Source organism: Nyctereutes procyonoides, unplaced genomic scaffold, assembly GCF_905146905.1.
Source record: "Nyctereutes procyonoides isolate TBG_1078 unplaced genomic scaffold, NYPRO_anot_genome, whole genome shotgun sequence".
Lineage (NCBI taxonomy): Eukaryota > Metazoa > Chordata > Mammalia > Carnivora > Canidae > Nyctereutes > Nyctereutes procyonoides.
Window position 1 is genome coordinate 88,720,958 of NW_026575140.1, and position 18,656 is coordinate 88,739,613.

At 41.4% G+C, this 18,656-nt stretch overlaps 1 protein-coding gene and 1 pseudogene across 1 annotated transcript; one reads left to right on the forward strand and one right to left on the reverse strand.

The window, feature by feature from the left end:
• Positions 1 to 3,057: 3,057 nt before the first annotated feature.
• On the reverse strand, positions 3,058 to 3,759 carry LOC129496837 (60S ribosomal protein L29-like). Its single transcript, XM_055305196.1, has one exon. The coding sequence runs from the start codon at positions 3,704 to 3,706 to the stop codon at positions 3,188 to 3,190; it is 519 nt and encodes a 172-aa protein (XP_055161171.1). The 5' UTR covers positions 3,707 to 3,759; the 3' UTR covers positions 3,058 to 3,187.
• A 5,532-nt stretch (positions 3,760 to 9,291) lies between these two features.
• On the forward strand, positions 9,292 to 16,302 carry LOC129496968 (swi5-dependent recombination DNA repair protein 1 homolog; annotated as a pseudogene).
• The last annotated feature ends 2,354 nt before the right edge of the window (positions 16,303 to 18,656 follow it).

An 18,656-nucleotide genomic window follows, 5' to 3' on the forward strand; every position in this document is an offset into this window, starting at 1 on the left:
TAGATGAAGATGCAGTCTACACACACACACACACACATACACACACACACACAGGAATATTAATCATAAAAAAGAAGTCTTTCCATTTGCCACGATGTGGATGGAGTTAGAGAGTATTATGCTAAGTGAAGTAAGTCAGAGAAAGACAAATACCGTATGACTTCACTCATGTGGAATTTAAGACACGAAACAAATGAATATAGAGGGGAAAAAGAGAGACAAGCCAAGAAACAGATTCTTAACTCTAGAGAACAAACGATAGTTATCAGAGGGAAGTTGGATTGGGGGATGGGTTAAATAGGTGATGGGTATTAAGGAGGATACTTGTGATGAGCACTGGGTATTGTATGTAAGTGCTGAATCACTAAATTCTACACCTGCATCTAATATTTCACTGTATATTAACGAACTGGAATTTAAATAAAAACTGGAGGGAAAAAGAAATTAGGACTTCTCAGTAGGTTTTGCTTTTTATTTATCTGTATTTTCACGGTAACTATTATTTTGACACCTCAGATGACCATTTAATATGACATTGCTTATATCTTAATACATTTACCAAGCATTTGTATTCTTATTTTTTTGTTTTGAAGATTTTTTTCTATAAAAAAATACAAATTATTTTCGAAGAGAACTGCTTTCAAAGTACATTAGAGAGCCGTGACCAAATCCTGTAATTATATAGTAATTGAGTTAATTATTTGTAGAAATCTATCAATTTAGTCTTATTTAGTCTTTTATGTTTTGCCAATTCTCCAGTAATACTGTGTCAGACTCTTTCTCCAATATCAGCATTGTTCTGAACTATAGATGGATTGCTTGATTACTTTCATTGTTTAAAAAAAGAGGCATTTTCTCTTGTTGAAATTTTCCTTTTTGATACTTTATGAAATTGTTAAGTCAGACTTGTTGGAATTTATGGTAGTCAAAGAGAATGTGAAGAATTTCTAACCCCTGCCCATCAACTAGACACTTGATGATTTTCATGTCTGGTTCTATTTGTGGAAATGGCCTTAGCCACCATCCTTTTGCTCCTTCTATTGCTCTCATTAAATTCTTTCAATGTCTTGCCAGTTTATGACCATTCAACTTTATCTCTCTTATTTGACCTCACCAACATCCCTGGAGTTGAAGCTAAAGTCCAGCTACACTTGTTTTTTTTTTTTTTTGTTTTTGTTTTTTTTTTGTATTATATTCTTTTATTCTTTTCTTGTTTTTGTATATTTTTATTGGAGTTCGATTTGCCAACATATAGCATAACACCCAGTGCTCGTCCCGTCAAGTGCCCCCCTCAGTGCCTGTCACCTAGTCACCCCATCCCCCCGCCCACTTCCCCTTCCACTCCCGCTTGTTCGTTTCCGAGTTAGGAGTCTCTCATATTCTGTCTCCCTCACTAATATTTCCCACTCATTTTCTCTCCTTTGCCCTTTAATCCCTTTCACTATTTTTTATATTCCCCGAATGAATGAAACTGCATAACGTTTGTCCTTCTCCAATTGACTTATTTCACTCAGCATAATACCCTCCAGTTCCATCCATGCCGAAGCAAATGGTGAGTATCTGTCGTTTCTAATGGCTGAGGAATATTTCATTGTATACATAGACCACATCTTCTTTATCCATTCATCTTTCGATGGACACCAAGGCTCCTTCCACAGTTTAGCTATTGTGGACATTGTTGCTGGAAACATCGGGGTGCAGGTGTCCCGGCGTTTCACTGCATCTGTATCTTTGGGGTAAATCCCCAACAGTGCAATTACTGGGTGGTAGGGCAGGTCTATTTTTGACTCTTGGAGGAGCCTCCACACAGTTTTCCAGAGTGGCTGCACCATTTCACATTCCCACCAACAGTGTAAGAGTGTTCCCTTTTCTCCGCATCCTCTCCAACATTTGTGGTTTCCTGCCTTGTTAATTTTCCCCATTCTCACTGGTGTGAGGTGGTATCTCATTGTGGTTTTGATTTGTATTTCCCTGATGGCAAGTGATGCAGAGCATTTTCTCATGTGCTTGTTGGCCATGTCTATGTCTTCCTCTGTGAGATTTCTCTTCATGTCTTTTGCCCATTTCATGATTCAATTGTTTGTTTCTCTGCTGTTGAGTTTAATAAGTTCTTTATAGATCTTGGATACTAGCCCTTTATCTGATAGGTCATTTACAAATATCTTCTCCAATTCTGTAGGTTGTCTTTTAGTTTTGTCGACTGTTTCTGTGCAGAAGCTTCTTATCTTGATGAAGTCCCAATAATTCATTTTTGCTTTTGTTTCTCTTGCATTCCTGGATGTATCTTGCAAGAAGTTGCTGATGAAAGGGAGTTGCCTGTGTTCTCCTCTAGGATTCTGATGGAATCTTGTCTCACATTTAGATCTTTCATCCATTTTGACTATCTTTGTGTCTGGTGTAAGAGAATGGTCTAGTTTCATTCTTCTGCATGTGGCTGTCCAATTTTCCCAGCACCATTTATTGAAGAGACTGTCTTTTTTCCAGTGAATAGTCTTTCCTGCTTTGTCTAATATTATTTGACCATAGAGTTGAGGGCCCATTTCTGGGTTCTCTATTCTGTTCCATTGATCTATGTGTCTGTTTTTGTGCCAGGACCACACTGTCTTGATGACCACAGCTTTGTAGGACAACCTGAAATCTGGCATTGTGATGTACCTGGTTTTGGTTTTCTTTTTCAATATTCCCCTGGCTATTTGGGGCCTTTTCTGATGCCACAAAAATCTTAAGATTATTTGTTCCAACTCTCTGAAAAAAGTCCATGGTATTCTGATAGGGATTGCACTGAACGTGTACATTGCTCTGGGTAGCATTGACACTTTCACAATATTAATTCTTCCAATCCATGAACATGGAATGCATTTCTATATCTTTGTGTCTTCCTCAATGTCTTTCAGAAGCATTCTGTATTTTTTAGGGTATAGATCCTTTACCTCTTTGGTTAGGTTTATTCCTAGCTATCTTACGCTTTTGGGTGCAATTGTAAATGGGATTGACTCCTTAATTTCTCTTTCTTCAGTCTCATTGTTAGTGTATAGAAATGCCACTGACTTCTGGGCATTTTTTTTTTTTGACAGATCCTGCCGCAGGTTTATTTGTACAAATAGCACAGGAGGACACCAGGCCCATGCAGACAGAAGCCCAGGGGTCATACCAGTCCTTCTGTCCTCACACTGGCAGGCAGAAGCCTCTACACTGGAGCCTTTGTGGGGGCCTGGGCATCTTTGGGAGCCTGTGCTGCAGGAGTAGAAGCAGGAGTAGAAGCAGGAGCCGGAGCCAGAGCCGGAGCCAGAGCCGGGGTCGCAGCTGCAGCCTGGGCCTTGGTTTGAGCCTTGGCCTTGGCCTTTGGCCGGCAGAGCCTGAGACCTTTGGCAATGCGGGCACGAGCACGTTTCCCGAGCTTGGGGTGAGCGATGTAGGCAAGTCGATTGAGCTTGCGGCTGCCACCCTTTGGGATCTTGGGCTTAACCTCCTTGGGCTTGACAAGAGCCTTGATAGCCTCAGCATGCGCAGCCACGGCCTTGGCATTGTTGGCCTGCATCTTCTTCAGGCCCTTCTTGTTGTGCTTCTTGGCAAAGCGCATGTTCCTCAGGAACTTGGGGTCTACCCCCTTAAAAGATTCGTATCTTTGTGACCGGGGTTTCTTGATGCCATTTCTGTGCCATTTTCGTGACTGGTTGTGCATGGTGTGGTTCTTGGACTTGGCCATGTCTGCACCAAAGCCCGTGGCTCCCCGAGCGCCTCAGACCAGAAGAGAAAAAGAGAGAGCTGACCTCTGGGCATTGATTTTGTATCCTGCCACACTGCCAAATTGCTGTATGGTTTCTAGCAATCTTGGGGTGGAGTCTTTTGAGTTTTCTACATACAATACCATGTCATCTGCAAAGAGGGAGAGTTTGACTTCTTCTTTGTCAATTTGAATGCCTTTTATTTCTTTTTGTTGTCTGATTGCTTAGGCTAGGACTTCTAGTACTATGTTGAATAGCAGTGGTGAGAGTGGACATCCCTGTCTTGTTCCTGATCTTAGGGGAAAGGCTCCCAGTGTTTCCTCATTGAGAGTATTTGCTGTGGGCTTTTCGTAGATGGCTTTTAAGATGCTGAGGAATGTTCCCTCTATCCCTACACTCTGAAGAGTTTTGATCAGGAATGGATGCTGTATTCTGTCAAATGCTTTCTCTGCATCTATTGAGAGGATCATACAGTTCTTGTTTTTTTCCTCTTGTTGATATGATCTAATACATTGATTGCTTTATGAGTGTTGAACCAGCTTTGCATCCCGGGGATAAATCCCACTTTGTCATGGTGAATAATCTTAATGTACTGTTGGATCCTATTGGCTAGTATCTTGTTATCTGTGTTCATCAGGGATATTGGTCTATAATTCTCCTTTTTGGTGGGGTCTTTCTCTGGTTTTGGAATTAAAGTGATGCTGGCTCCATAGACGAGTTTGGAAGTAGTCCATCCCTTTCTATCTTTCGGAACAGCTTTAATAGAATGAATAGGTATTGTTTCTTCTTTAAACGTCTGATAGAATTCCCCTGGGAAGCCATCTGGCCCTGGACTTTTGTGTCTTGGGAGGTTTTTGATGACCGCTTCAATTTCCTCCCTGGTTATTGGCCTGTTCAGGTTTTCTATTTCTTCCTGTTCCAGTTTTGGTAGTTTGTGGTTTTCCAGAAATGTGTCCATTTCTTCTAGAGTGTCTAATTTATTGGCACATAGCTGCTCATAATACATTTTAAAAATCATTTGTATTTCCTTGGTATTGGTTGTCATCTCTCCTTTTTCATTCATGATTTTATTAATTAGAATCTTTTCTCTTTTGTTTTTAATAAAGCTGGCTAATGGTTTATCTATCTTATTAATTCTTTGAAAGAATCAACTTCTGGTTTTGTTGATCTGTTCTACAGTTTTTCTAGTCTCTATTTCATTGAGTTCTGCTCAAGTCTTCATTATCTCTCTTCTTCTGCTTGGTGTGGGTCTTATTTGCTGTTCTTTCTCCAGTTCTTTTAGGTGCAAGGTTAGCTTGTGTATTTGAGTTTTTTCCAATTTTTTGAGGGAGACTTGTATTTCCCTCTTAGGACTGCTTTTGCTGTATCCCAAAGATTTTGAATGGTTGTATCTTCATTTTCATTAGTTTCCATGAATCTGTTTAATTCTTCTCTAATTTCCTGGTTGACCCATTCATATTTTAGCAGGATGTTCTTTAACCTCCATGTGTTTCAGTTTCTTCCAAATTTCTTCTTATGATTGAGTTCCAGTTACAAAGCATTGTGGTATGAAAACATGCAGGGGACAATCCCAGTCTTTTGGTATCAGTTGAGAACCGATTTGTGACCCAGTTTGTGGTCTATTCAGGAGAAAATTCCATGTGTGCTTGAGAGAATGTGTATTCAGTTGCGTTTGGATGTAAAGTTTTGTAAATATCTGTGAAATCCATCTGGTCCAGCATATCATTTAAAGCTCTTGTTTCTTTGGTGATGTTGTGCTTAGAAAATCTATCATTTGCAGAAAGTGCCGTGTTGAAGTCTCCTACTACCAGGGTATTATTATCTAAGTATGTCTTTACTTTGGTTCTTAATTGATTGATATACTTGGCAGCTCCCACATTAGGGGCATGATTCATGATTGTTAGGTCTTCTTGTTGGATAGATCCTTTAAGTATGATATAGTCTCCCTCTTCATCTCTTACTATAGTTTTTGGGTTAAACTTTAATTTATGTGATATAAGGATGGCTACCCCTGCTTTCTTTTGAGGACCCTTTGAATGGTAAATGGTTCTCCAACCTTTCATTTCCAGGCCGGAGGTGTCCTTAGGTCTAAAATGAGTCTCTTGTAGACAGTAAATAGATGGGTCTTGCTTTTTTATCCAGTTTGAAACCCTGTGTCTTTTGATGGGATCATTTAGTCCATTCACATTCAGAGTAACTATTGGAAGATATGAATTTAGTGTCATCATAATACCTATTCAGTCCCTGTTTTTGTGGATTATTTCTTGGGGTTTCCTCTTTCTTTTACAGAGTCCCCCTTAATATTTCTTGCAGAGCTGGTTTGGTGGTCACATATTCTTTCAGTTCCTGCCTATCTTGGAAGCTCTTTATCTCTCCTTCTATTCTGAATGAGAGGCTTGCTGGATAGAGTATTCTTGGTTGCATGTTCTTCTCATTTAAGACCCTGAATATATCCTGCCAGCCCTTTCTGGCCTGCCAGGTCTCTGTGGAGAGGTCTGCTATGAATTTAATATTTCTCCCCATATAAGTTAGGGATCTCTTGTCTCTCGCCGCTTTAAGGATTTTCTCTTTATCTTTGGAATTTGCAAGTTTCACTGTTAAATGTTGAGGTGTTTGAATGGTTTTTATTGATTTTGGTTGGGGGGGAACCTCTCTGTCTCCTGGATCTGAGTGCCTGTTTCCCTCCCCAAACTAGGGAAGTTCTCAGCTATGATTTGTTCAAATATGCTTTCTGGCCCTCTGGCCCTCTCAGTGCTCTCTGGAACCCCAATTAAACGTAGATTTCTCCTTCTGAGGCTGTCATTTATTTCCCTTAACCTTTCCTCGTGGTCTTTTAATTGTTTTTCTCTTTTTTCCTCAGCTTCCTTCCTTGCCATCAACTTGTCTTCTATGTCACTCACTCTTTCTTCCACCTCATTAACACTCATCGTTAAGGACCTCCAGTTTGGATTGCATCTCATTTAATTGATTTTTAATTTTGGCCTGATTAGATCTAAGTTCTGTAGCCATGAAGTCTCTTGAATCCTTTATGCTTTTTTCTAGAGCCACTAGTAGCTTTATAATTGTGCTTCTGAATTGGCTTTCTGACATCAAAGTGTAATCCAAATTCTGTAACTCTGTGGCAGAGAGTACTGTTTCTGATTCTTTCTTTTGTGGTGAGTTCTTCCTTCTAGTCATTTTGCTGAGTGCAGAGGGGCTGTATGAGCAGGCCGAGTCAAGAATATCAGCCATGACCTCAGTAAATTTCACCCTAGATGATCTGACAGAGTCAGAGACCAGAAATTGAAAACAAAGATCAGAACAAAATAAAACAAAAGGACCACTAAAGTAAAAAACAATTTTTTTAAAAAAATTTAAAACAAAGTAGTAAAAAAAGGGGGGGCAAGAATCCCAAAGAAGAAAAAAAAGAAAAGAGAAAAAAGTAAAAGTAAAGAGAAAAAAAAGAAAAAAGGAGAAGAAAAAAAAGGGGCTGGGAGATGATGGTGGTGACAAAGTTGTTGTGGAGGGAGAATGTCATCTACCTGAGGGGACCTGGAGGGTGATCCTCTTGTTTCTGAGTATATTAAGTTCTGTGTTAGAATATGCTTAGTCCCAAATTTATATAAACCAGCAATACTTGTAGAGGGCCCCAACACTGACCACCAAAACATAAACGGGATAAAAGAGGGGGGCAGAATGGGAATGAGGAATCTCACAGAATGAACCAGCATGATACACCACTTGGTTCTGGGTGCATGCTGGTCATGTTTTAGAAGGTATTAACTTCCACCACTGTAGGAAAAAATGAGGCAGAGAAAAAAAACACAAAACAAAAACCCGTATCTTGTATATCTCCCAAAATAAGTTGAGATGTTGAAGGGAATCTAGAAGTGGAAAATATATATAAGACATGTAATTGTAGAAATACAAAAGTCAGAAAGGAAGAAACTTAAAAATGAAGAGGTGGTAAATATTGTAGGTAAGGTGGGAAAAGAGAAAAAAATTGGAAATTTATAGTCTGATATAAAAACGAGTTGTACTGGAAAAAGGAAAAAAGTTAGGAGGGGTCCCCTCTGGTTCTATATACTGTATATCCCTCAGTGTCCCCTGGAGCTTCCCAGCGCTGCTTGGTCCAGAACTTGCTCCTCCCCTGACCTTCGCGCTGGTCTCTGGGTCCGGGGCCGCTGCGCTGATTCTCAGGTGTGTGCACCTGGGGAGCTGCTCCCCCCCCCCCAGGTGCCGGGCTCAGTGGGAGCTGTTTCCCCTGTGAGGCCTGCTCCGTCCTAGGCACAGGGTGACACCGGGAGGAACAACCCCACTGGCGGCGGCCAGCTCTCCAGTCCTGGGGTCAGCTCCCCCAGTAACTACGGCAGCTCCCGGTCCGCAGGGGCCTGGATGCTCCGGGGTGGGGGCGCTGACCTGCACGGCTCGGGGCACCCAGTGGCAGGAGGGTCCCCGCATCCTGTGCCCTCCCCCCTCCCCCCCGCAGGAGCATCCCCGTGGTCCTGGGCCCTCCCCCCTCCCCTCCCCAGGAGCTCCCCGCTGCCGTCCTGGGCCCTCCCCTCCTCCCCCATAGGCAGGAGGGTCCTTGCTGTCCTGTGCCCTCCCTCTCCCCCTCCCCCACAGGAGCTCCCCGCTGCCGTCCTGTGTCCTCCCCCCTCCCTCCCGCAGGAGCATCCCCGTGGTCCTGGGCCTTCCCCCCTCCCCCCCACAGGAGTTCCCCGCCATCCTGGGCCCTCCCCCACTCCCCCAGGCAGGAGCATCCCCGTGTCGTGTGTCCCCCCCACCCAGGGAACCGCAGGATCGGGGCTGTGTCCCCCGCCCCTGGGCTCCGGGGCCTGCGCTGCTGGACTCGCCTTCCCGGTGTGCCCCCAAAGTAGCAGGGCGGCCCCTCCCCCTCCCCCTTCTCCTCCCTCCCCCCACCGGCCTCTCCCCAGGCCCCCGGCACGGCCCAGCCCTGCACCGAGCTCTCCCCGCCGTGGGGATGTGCTGCCCCCGCGCCCCTCCTCCTAGTGACCCGGGGACTGGAGGCCCCCCCGCCCCTCCCGGTGCCCAGTTACCTGCTGAGCGCCCTTCCCCGGGGAATCCGGGGCGCAGGTGAAGTCCCCGGCTGGGGCGGGGCTCTCCTGCCCAGGCTCCCCCCACCCGGGTTCTTGTTTAGTTTGTCCCGCCTTCTCCGTGGCTAGAAGTGAAAACCCTTCTCTCTGAGCGACCAGCCGGCCTCTCCTTAGACCCCGGGTGCAGCCCACAGGCGTTGGGGATGGCTTGACCTTCTCCCGGGGACCTGGGGCCATGGGGGGGCCTCCGCCCGCTGGCCGCCCCCCCAGCTGCGCTTGGTGCTCTAAGTTCTTCCTACCTGTGCTCTTCCATCCTGTCAAGTCACCACCCATCACCCAGACCTCCCTGGGCCCCAGCGAGGGGATTGCTCACTCACAGAGGACACGGGTTGGACTTCAGTTTTCTCCTTGATGGGAAGATCCAGCATATATTTCCTGTGAGGAAGAGCTACATTCCAGAGGTATTTTCCCCAAGAATTATCTGCAATTCATCTTACCTGTTCTTACCATTTGTAGCCCATCTCTTGTTGATGGGCACGCAGCCCTTCGGCCACCTTGTATTGGCTGACCGAGAACCTGACACCTTTTCAGTAAGAATAATGGCAGTAGTATTTGGAGGTGTTTCATACACAGCTGGTGGGTTAGTGGGTCATTGATCTTCTAAATATGTAGTATTTTCACAGCTGAGAACTTTTCGCTCCTCTCCTCCAAACCCACTTGGGTTTCTCTCAACTCAAACTACCCCACGCTAGAATGAAGTCTCAGCTCCTCCATAGATTCTCTGCTGCTGACCAGGAAATGTCCTTTTTGAGGAGATTCAGTGGGATATGACCTGAACCTCAGCCTTCTTCTTTTTTTTTTTTTTTTAAATATTTAAGGGATGTCTGGGCAAAAATAGTAATACTTATATTTTGTCATCAACTTTTTCTTAGCTATGAACAGTTTTATGAGATTTCCTGGGCAATTCTCTTATAAACCAAAGTTCAACCTCATCCGATTATAGACAGCTCTAGATTAGGATGGTTATGGTTTATAGATACAGAGGATCCAACTATGTCAATTCAGCCTCTAGATTCTTCATTTCCTAAAACTACAGAAATAGTTACATAGGCCCATCTTCTGAAGCATCTAAGCATGCAGTCCTTTTGGATCTAGTAATTTTTATTACTATCATCTTTGATGAGTAAAATTAATATGCATGATATCCTCAAGGGCAAAGTATCGGTATGAGAAGTGTGTGGCCGAGCTGCATTCAATTTCCATTATAATCTTGGCAAAGCATGTCTGCTTCTTTAGCCTAAGGGAAGATGAATCATTTTACAAAGATCAAAGTTTATTCTTCTACATGACTGCATTTTTTTTTGAGTCACTAAAGACAGTCCCTGGCTGCTTACTGACCCCAAATTGTGCCTTCTTTTCCGAACATTATTCAGAGCTTTCTTCATCTTCATCACTGACGTTGTTTCTCCTGACTCAGGGGGACTCCATCTTAATTAAGTGGCTTCTTAAATTATGTATTCACTCAACAGATACTTAATTGGGGGTCTATAAAGTGCCAGGTGATGTGCCAGGGTCTATAATGGGCCACGTCAACAGGTGACCAGATGCTGTCCCTGTTGTCAAGAGACAGATGTAAAAAAAGTAAATAGACAAAATCACTTAAAGTTTGATAAGTATTATGGAGGAAACAAAGGGTTGGGAAAGAGAAAGTGGGTGATGCAGGGAGGAAGCTAGTTTAGGAACGGAATCCTTCAGAGGAAGGTAGCCTCTTGAAGGATGGGAGGGAGAATAGTTCAGATTGAGAAGATAGCACACACTTTTGGCCAAGTCACAAGAGACTAACGTGTGTGAGGAAAGGAAAACAGATTTGAGTGGCTGTAGGGAAATCAGAAAGAGGGAGTCACTGGAGAGATGGCCAGGAGGCAAGGGCTCAGGATGAGAGGGACAAAGTCTATGTGAATTATTGAGATCCGGTCATCCAGAAAGCAGCCCACCAACTACGGTAACTATCAAACAAATCACCAGAAGTGTTTGTTTTCAACCTAGGCCCAAATAAGCTCTTGGTCCTATAGAGATAAGCCTTTTGGGGAAAGCAGGGCATTTGGGTTTTTATCCTCAAGTGCTCTGAGAAGCCATCACATGGGTTTACATATGGGGAGGAGTGAGATAGTTTGATCATGTTTGTTGTTTTGTGGAGAATTAAACAGAAGGAGGGTGTGAATAGTGTTAAAGAAGAATAAAAGCAGTCAATTTCCCTCTATTTTCATATTTCACTTCTTTAAAGGAACTTGATTCTCTCAGTTTGTGTTGTAAATAGCAAAAGAAAGCAGAAAGCAGGACAATGTCCTCCTGGTTTTCCTTGGTGTCACGTCTCTCTTCTTTCCTTCATTCCTTCTTCCCTCTCTCAGTGAACAGTAGCAGTGGATGCACAGCATTTCTCATACTTGTCAACACTCTGCTGAATATTAAGCTAAAGTAAATATTTAGAAAACTTTGTTCCTAAGTTGCAACTAGACTGTGAATAACCAAGATATCAAGAGGATAAGATTTTATTTGCAAAGTGAGTAGATAAAGTATATTTCTTTGGGGCACCTGGCTAGCTTAGTCAGTAAAGTATGTGACTTGATCTCTCTGTCATGAGTGTGAGCCCAACACTGGGGGTAGAAATTCTATTTAAAAATTAATTTAAACACACACACACACACACACACATTTCTTTGGCTTTGGGGGTGGGTTGTAGAGTGGAGTAGAGCTTCATTTCCCCAGTCAGAAGATCTCTCAATGCTACCTTCCCGGGGTCTCTCAAGGGCTAGTGTGGATTTTCTGCAGTGGTGAGGGGGAAGAGAGGACCCCTTCTCTGTTTTTTTTATTTTTTCCAGTAAAATTGACACCTTTGTTTGAAGAAACAAACAAACTTTACAGGGTCTGTTTGCTACTTAAACGATGCAGACAGGCATAAATTTATCTGTGTCTGTGTTCCTTGTTCCTCAGGTCTGAATGGTCATTGACTCTAGCTACACCGTTTTTAGGGTTTAGGGAACTATGACAAATATAATTATGTTTTTTTTGAGTGGAGATTTCAGTTATATTTCCTTTCATTATAAACCTGGAGTAGTGAAATTAAAGAATTCCTGAAGAATTCCACAATTGTTATTCTCCACAGATCTGAGGATATTTTGATAGAGAAAAACAAAGGTCTTGTTTATATAAGATGTTAGCTAGTTAATTTGTCCTGAAAAAACTAGTAGTCAGCTTTGGACCAACAGTTTTATTTAGAACGAACTCAAGATTTCATTTTTTAAAAGATTTTATTTATTTATTCATGAGAGACACACATAGAGAGAGAGAGGCAGAGACCCAGGCAGAGGGAGAAGCAGGCTCCTCACAGGACCCCCATGCGGAACTCGATCCCAGGACCCTGCGGTCATGCCCTGGGCCGAAGGCAGATGTTCAACCGCTGAGCCACCAGGACATCCCAACCAAGATTTAATTTTCAAGGTAGAAAGTCTATCTGACTCAGCTCTGATTTTACTAGTGCAGCACAGGCCTGTGCCAACCCACCATCTCTGCATTCTCCGTACGAGCAGTTCAAGAAAACAAGGAGAAATATCTTAGTTCTTCCAGTGGAACTATTCGATATTTCTAGCCTATGACTGCAACACTTAGAGGATGATTAAGGAAAACCAGATCTTCCTTTAATTTCTGTTACAGTGTAGTAAAATATCTTAAAGTAGAAAATGAAGAAGCTGGTCAGACTTTTTCAGAAAAAAAACCCCAGCATTTTCGACAGAAGAAAACTGGAATTTTATTTTATTTAAAGATTTTATTTATTTATTCATGAGAGACACAGAGAGAGAAAGAGAGAGGCAGAGACACAGGCAGAGGGAGAAGCAGGCTCCACACAGGGAGCCCGGCATGGGACTCAATCCCTGGCCTCCAGGACCATGCCCTGGGCCAAAGGCAGGCGCTAAACCTCTGAGCCATCCAGGGATCTCCAGAAAACTGGAATTTTAAGAAAATTTTAAGCACATTGACAGTGAATTTGAAGAAAATACAGATTTGGAAAATACCTTCAATAATATCAGTATATGAACCTAAATCAGTTCATACTGGTCACGAAATGATCTCCCAAGTGACTCTGAGAATGAGGATCTTCCCAAACAAGGATTTAGTGAAGAAAAAGCAAAACTAGTGAAGCAGATTCAGAAGAAAGAAGACCTTCTTCAGCGATGAAAACTGGTCAAAATGTATAGCTCAATGAATGACCTGTCTCAGTTACAGTTGTTCATAAAGTAGAGATTCTGGAGCCAGCTGTTGCTTTATGAATTGCAGCCAGTTATGTCTAAGGAGAACGAGAAACTCAGCCTGACTCCATTGATAGACCACTGTGGGTTAGATGATAAATTGCTATATTATAACAGAAATGAAGAATTTATGGGTACTTAATTCAAAAATTTTTCCTCCAGAATATTTTTGAGAATGACAACTTATAAGATACTTAATACATTTTAAAAGGAAGATAGAAACCATTAGGACTTAGAAAAAGATATCTTGATGAAAAACACTCTGTCATATAACTATAAACTAAATTCTAAAGTGAAAATTTAACACTTTGTATAAATTCGTTAAAGAAAACTTAACATTTAAAGAAAAGGGGAAAAATTAAATCATGTTTAAAAAATAATTTGGGCATCTCTGGAAGTCAGTTTTAATACATTGTTTTGTTTACTGTGGTAAAAAAAAGTTATATTTTTCACCACTTGACACTGGTTAGATGGCTAAAATTAACATCTTAGGAAACAATAGACATTGGTGAGGATGTGGAGAAAGGGGAACCCTCCTACACTGTTGGGGGAATGCAAACTGGTGCAGCCACTCTGGGAAACAGTATGGAGGTTCCTCAAGAAGTCAAAAATAGAGATGCTCCACAATCTAGCAATTGCACTGCTAGGTATTTATCCAAAGGATACAAACATAGTGATTCGAAGGGACACATGCATCCCAGTGTCCCAGTATATATGTATATAATGGAATATTACTCAGCCATCAGAAAGAATAAAATCTTGCCATTTGCAATGACATGGATGGAACTAGAGGGTATTATGCTAAATGAAATAAGTCAGAAAAAGACAAATACCATATGCTTTTACTCATGGGAAATTTAATAAACAGAACAGGTGAACATAGGAGAAGGGAAGGAAAAATAAAATAGGATGAAAATTGAGAGGGAGGCAAACCATAAGAGATAATGAACTCTAGGAAACAAACAGGGTCACTGGAGGGGAGGTGGGTGAGGAGATGGGATAATTGAGTGATGGACATCAAGGAGGGCTCTTGATGTAATGAGCACTGGGTGTGATATGCATTTGATGAATCACTAAATTCTACCTGTGAAACCAATTTAACACAAGTTTTATTTTAAATGCTAAAAAATAGTTCAGTCTGGTGAATATCTAAACCTAAACTGGTCTAAAAATGCCTATCTTTCTCCTAAGTTTACAAACCTTGTTTCCATCCATTTACCACATATTTCCATCTGGATGGTCTAGCAGATAAACTTGTTCATATGCTCCAAACGTTCATATGCATATATATACTTATGACTTAAATACATAGATTTTTCTTTTACAAAGCATGAGGTGGCAAGGAGCTATCAGGCCATGAAAAGACATGGAAGAAACTGATATGCATATTACTAGGTCAAAGAAACCAATCTGAAAAGCCTCCATAGTGTATGACTTCAACTATATGACGTTCTTAAAAGGACAAAATTATGGAGACAGTAAAAAGATCAGTGGTTGCCAGGGGTTGGGGAGTGGGAGAGAAGGACAGTTAGGTGGAGCCGAGGGGATTTTGAGGGCAGTTGAAAATACTCTATATGATAGTGTAATGATGGAAACATGTCATTATACACTTCTGCAGACCCACAGCATGTACAACACCAAGAGTGAACCCTAATGCAAACCATGGTCTCTGAGCGATGATGTTGTGTCAGTTTGGTTTATCATTTGTGACAAATGTACTCTGCTGCTGGTGGATGTTAACACTGGAGGGCACAGAGAGTGTATAGGAAATCTCGGTACCTTCCTCACAATTTTGATGTGAACCTAAAACTGTGAAATTTAAAATATTGTTTTTGTTTTTTTTTTTAAATAGCATGAAGTGAAGAAATTACTGAGTGGCTAGGGTTTCTAAAACCCTTCCCGATGAACATTTTTAGAATTCTTTTTTTTTAAAGATTTTATTTATTTATTCATGAGAGACACAGAGAGAGAGGCAGAGACACAGGCAGAGGGAGAAGCAGGCTCCCTGAGGGGAGCCCAGTATGGGACTCGATCCCAGGACCCCGGGATCATGCTCTGAGCCAAAGGCAGACGCTCAACCGCTGAGCCACCCAGGTGCCCCTTGAATTCCCTTTCTTATCTGCATTCTCTCTTTTTCTTTCTTTTGAGCTATTAAGTCTTCTTACATAGTGAGCACTACGTTATTAAATACAATCTATCCAGGGCACTAAACTAGGTCCGGATTGGGTTCCACAAGTTGGTTTTTATTTTAATTTTTAAAAAACTCAATCTTTGATATTTGTGTTAATTTTTCCATTAGATTTGATTAATTCTTGGAAACAGCAACTTAAAAAATCTTCCCATAACAAATGTGAACTATTATAATAGGCATCTTCTTTACTGTTAGGAATTTGACAAATTTAGTAACTTGGGAAATTAATAGAACTCAAGTTTGAAGTTTTGATTAAAAGACAAGGATTTTTGTACAGGACCCTGCTGACTGAACAATTACTTCATTACCAGCAGTTATTTTCCTGGGATGGGAAAAGTTGGTAGGCAATAGAGTATTTTCTGTGACATACAAACCAGTGTCCTGATAACACTTGCATGTTCAGCTGAAAGCAACACTTGTTTATTTGTTGGATAAGTGCTGGATAAAGGAAATGCGCGCACTTGTCCTGGCATGGGGAGAGAATTCAGGGATACAGAAATGCCTAAAATGTGGTTCTTGGCCTCAAAGCACTTACCGCATCACTTGCCATCACTAAGGATTAGCTCCTTGGGCTGGGGTCAGAGCCCTCAGGCCCGAGGTGGCACGTGCCACCCGCGGGGAGCGTGGCTGGCCGAGGTCCGCCCAGAGCCACTTTAAAGGGGACCTCTTCTGGGGGCTTGCAGGAGGGAAGGCCCCGGGCCCCAGTGAAGCCTTCCTGAAGTTGCGGCCTCCTGTGCCCTCACCTGCCCCCTGCGACCTGTCTCTGGTGCCTGACCTTTCTGAATGGGAGCTAACAACCCAACGAGAGCTGCCTCCAACCCTGCAGCCTCTCAGAACCTCCTTCTCTGCCTTGAAACAAGCATTCTGTTTCCTCAAGGGTTAGCATGTCAACCTCAGAGATAACTGAGTCCTTTCCCCATAAAAATGAATGCCAGTTGTTTTAAGGTCTTGTGGTAGAATTCTCTATGGGTAAACCAGATCTACCCGTGGCCCGTTCTTTTGCAGCGCTGCTGATTCTCCGGTGGGTCACCCTATGCCACACGTAAACTGACATACCCCCACTTGTCGGGGAGCTCTCGGTATCAGTTTCCACACATTCCTGGGCGCGTAGGCTCTAACTAGGAAGGGGCGTCCGAATTCACCAGAAGATCGCTGTTATCTTTCCACACATGCATGCTTGCAGGTGGGCCCACTGAAGCATGGGAGCTTGCGGCGTCCTTTGGTCTGCGGATCACTTTTATTTTCTAGTCCATTGCCCGTAGAAAAAACTGAAGTAGCCACTGTTCTTAACATCAATGGTCCAATATCAGAAAATAGCACGACATGGTGCAGAGTTGCTTTCGGTAACTTGTTCCTTTTTTTTTTTTCCCTCAAGCACGTTATCAAAGTTACATGGGTAAATAATAATATAAGTCAAATAATTTCACAAGGCTTTTAATGAAAACTATAGCCTCTTCCCCATCTCTCTCCACTGTTCTACAGAGTCATTTTCAAAATTTTCACCTATTTCTTCCAGTTACTATCTCCAGGTTTCTAAGTAACATCCTTAAATTCCTATGCATTGATGTTTAATTTTGAGTTAATTTATTATTTCTTGATATAAAAACTTAGAATTTTTGGCTCCTGCACTCCTTCTACTCATACACATAGTCTTTCTGTCTACTTATCTTCCCAGTACATTTATACCATGATTTTTGGTTAAATCAATATTCATATTTGGTTAAACATTTAATATTCTTATTTGGTCAAATTAGTATGCTTATTTCCTTTTCAGAAAACTTGAATCTTGTCTCAGTTGACAATTGAGATACCAAGTAAGACAAAATTGGTAAATATTTGTCCATATTCCAGACTTCAAAATAATAAATTTTCACCCCACAAGGTAGTCATAATACTGATATAAAATAATAAAATAAAATAAAATAATATAATATATAAAATCAATGTTAATATATAAAAATTATTAATACCAATGCAAATATTAATATAATAATCAGTACTGATAATACTGATTATTATTAATACTAATATTAAAATTTTTAAGAAAGATATCAAAATATAAAATGCAAACACTAAAACATCTAGTTTGAATTGACTTTCTGTTCTGAGACAGTAGGGACAGTGTAAAAGTTTGGGATACACTTGGGCAGGATGCCAGACTCAAAATGAATTACTGACTTAAATGTTAAACATAAAACTATAAAACTTTTGGTAAAAAATATAGAAGAAATATTTCAGGATGTAGGTCTAGGCAAAAAATTCTTAGACTTAACACCAAAAGTGAAATCCGTAAAAGAAAAAATTGATAAATTAGGCTTCATCAAAATGATGAGTTTTTGCTCTGTGAAAGCTATATATATATATATATATATATAGCAATATATTAACAGTTATCTAAAGATGCTTATACAAATCAAAATCATAATGAGATATCACCTCATACCTCTCAGAATGGCTAAAATTAACATAAAAAACAACAGATGTTGGAGAGGATGTGGAGAACGGGGAACCTTCTTGCACTGTTGGTGGGAATGTGAACTGGTGCATCCACTCTGGAAAACAGTATGGAGGTTCCTCAAAAAGTTAAAAATAGAGCTACCTTCTGACCCAGCAATTGCACTACTGGGTATTTACCCAAAGGATATAAAAATACATATATAGGGATCCCTGGGTGGTGCAGCGGTTTGGCGCCTGCCTTTGGCCCAGGGCGCGATCCTGGAGACCCGGGATTGAATTCCGCATTGGGCTCCTGGTGCATGGAGCCTGCTTCTCCCACTGCCTGTGTCTCTGCCTCTCTCTCTCTCTCTCTCTCTGACTATCATAAATAAATAAATAAAAATTAAAAAATACATATATAAATGGGTACATGCACCCCAATGTTTATAGCGGCATTTTTACAATAGCCAAATTATGGAAGCATCCTAGGTATCCACTAATAGATGAATGGATAAAAAAGTGGTATATATATGCAATGGAATAGTATTCTGCCATAAAAAGAATGAAATATTATTATTTGCAATGACATGGATGGAGATACAGAGTACAATGCTAAGTAAAATAAGTCAGTCAGAGGAAGACAAATACCATATGATTTCAGTCTTCTGTGGAATTTAAGAAACAAAACAAATGAGCAAAGGAGAGAGAGAGAGAAGAACCAAGATACAGTGTTAAATATAGAGAACAAACTGATGGTTACTAACCAGAGGAAAGAAGGTGGTGGGTGAAGTAAGTGATGGGGATTAAGGCATGCACATGTTATGGAGAGTGCTGGAAGGTTATGGAATTGTTGAATCCCTCTATGCACATCTGAAATGAATATAGCACTGTATGCTAACTATACTGGAATTAATAAAATAATAAATTAATCTTGGGGTGTTTTTGTTTTATAGAGAGTGGGGGG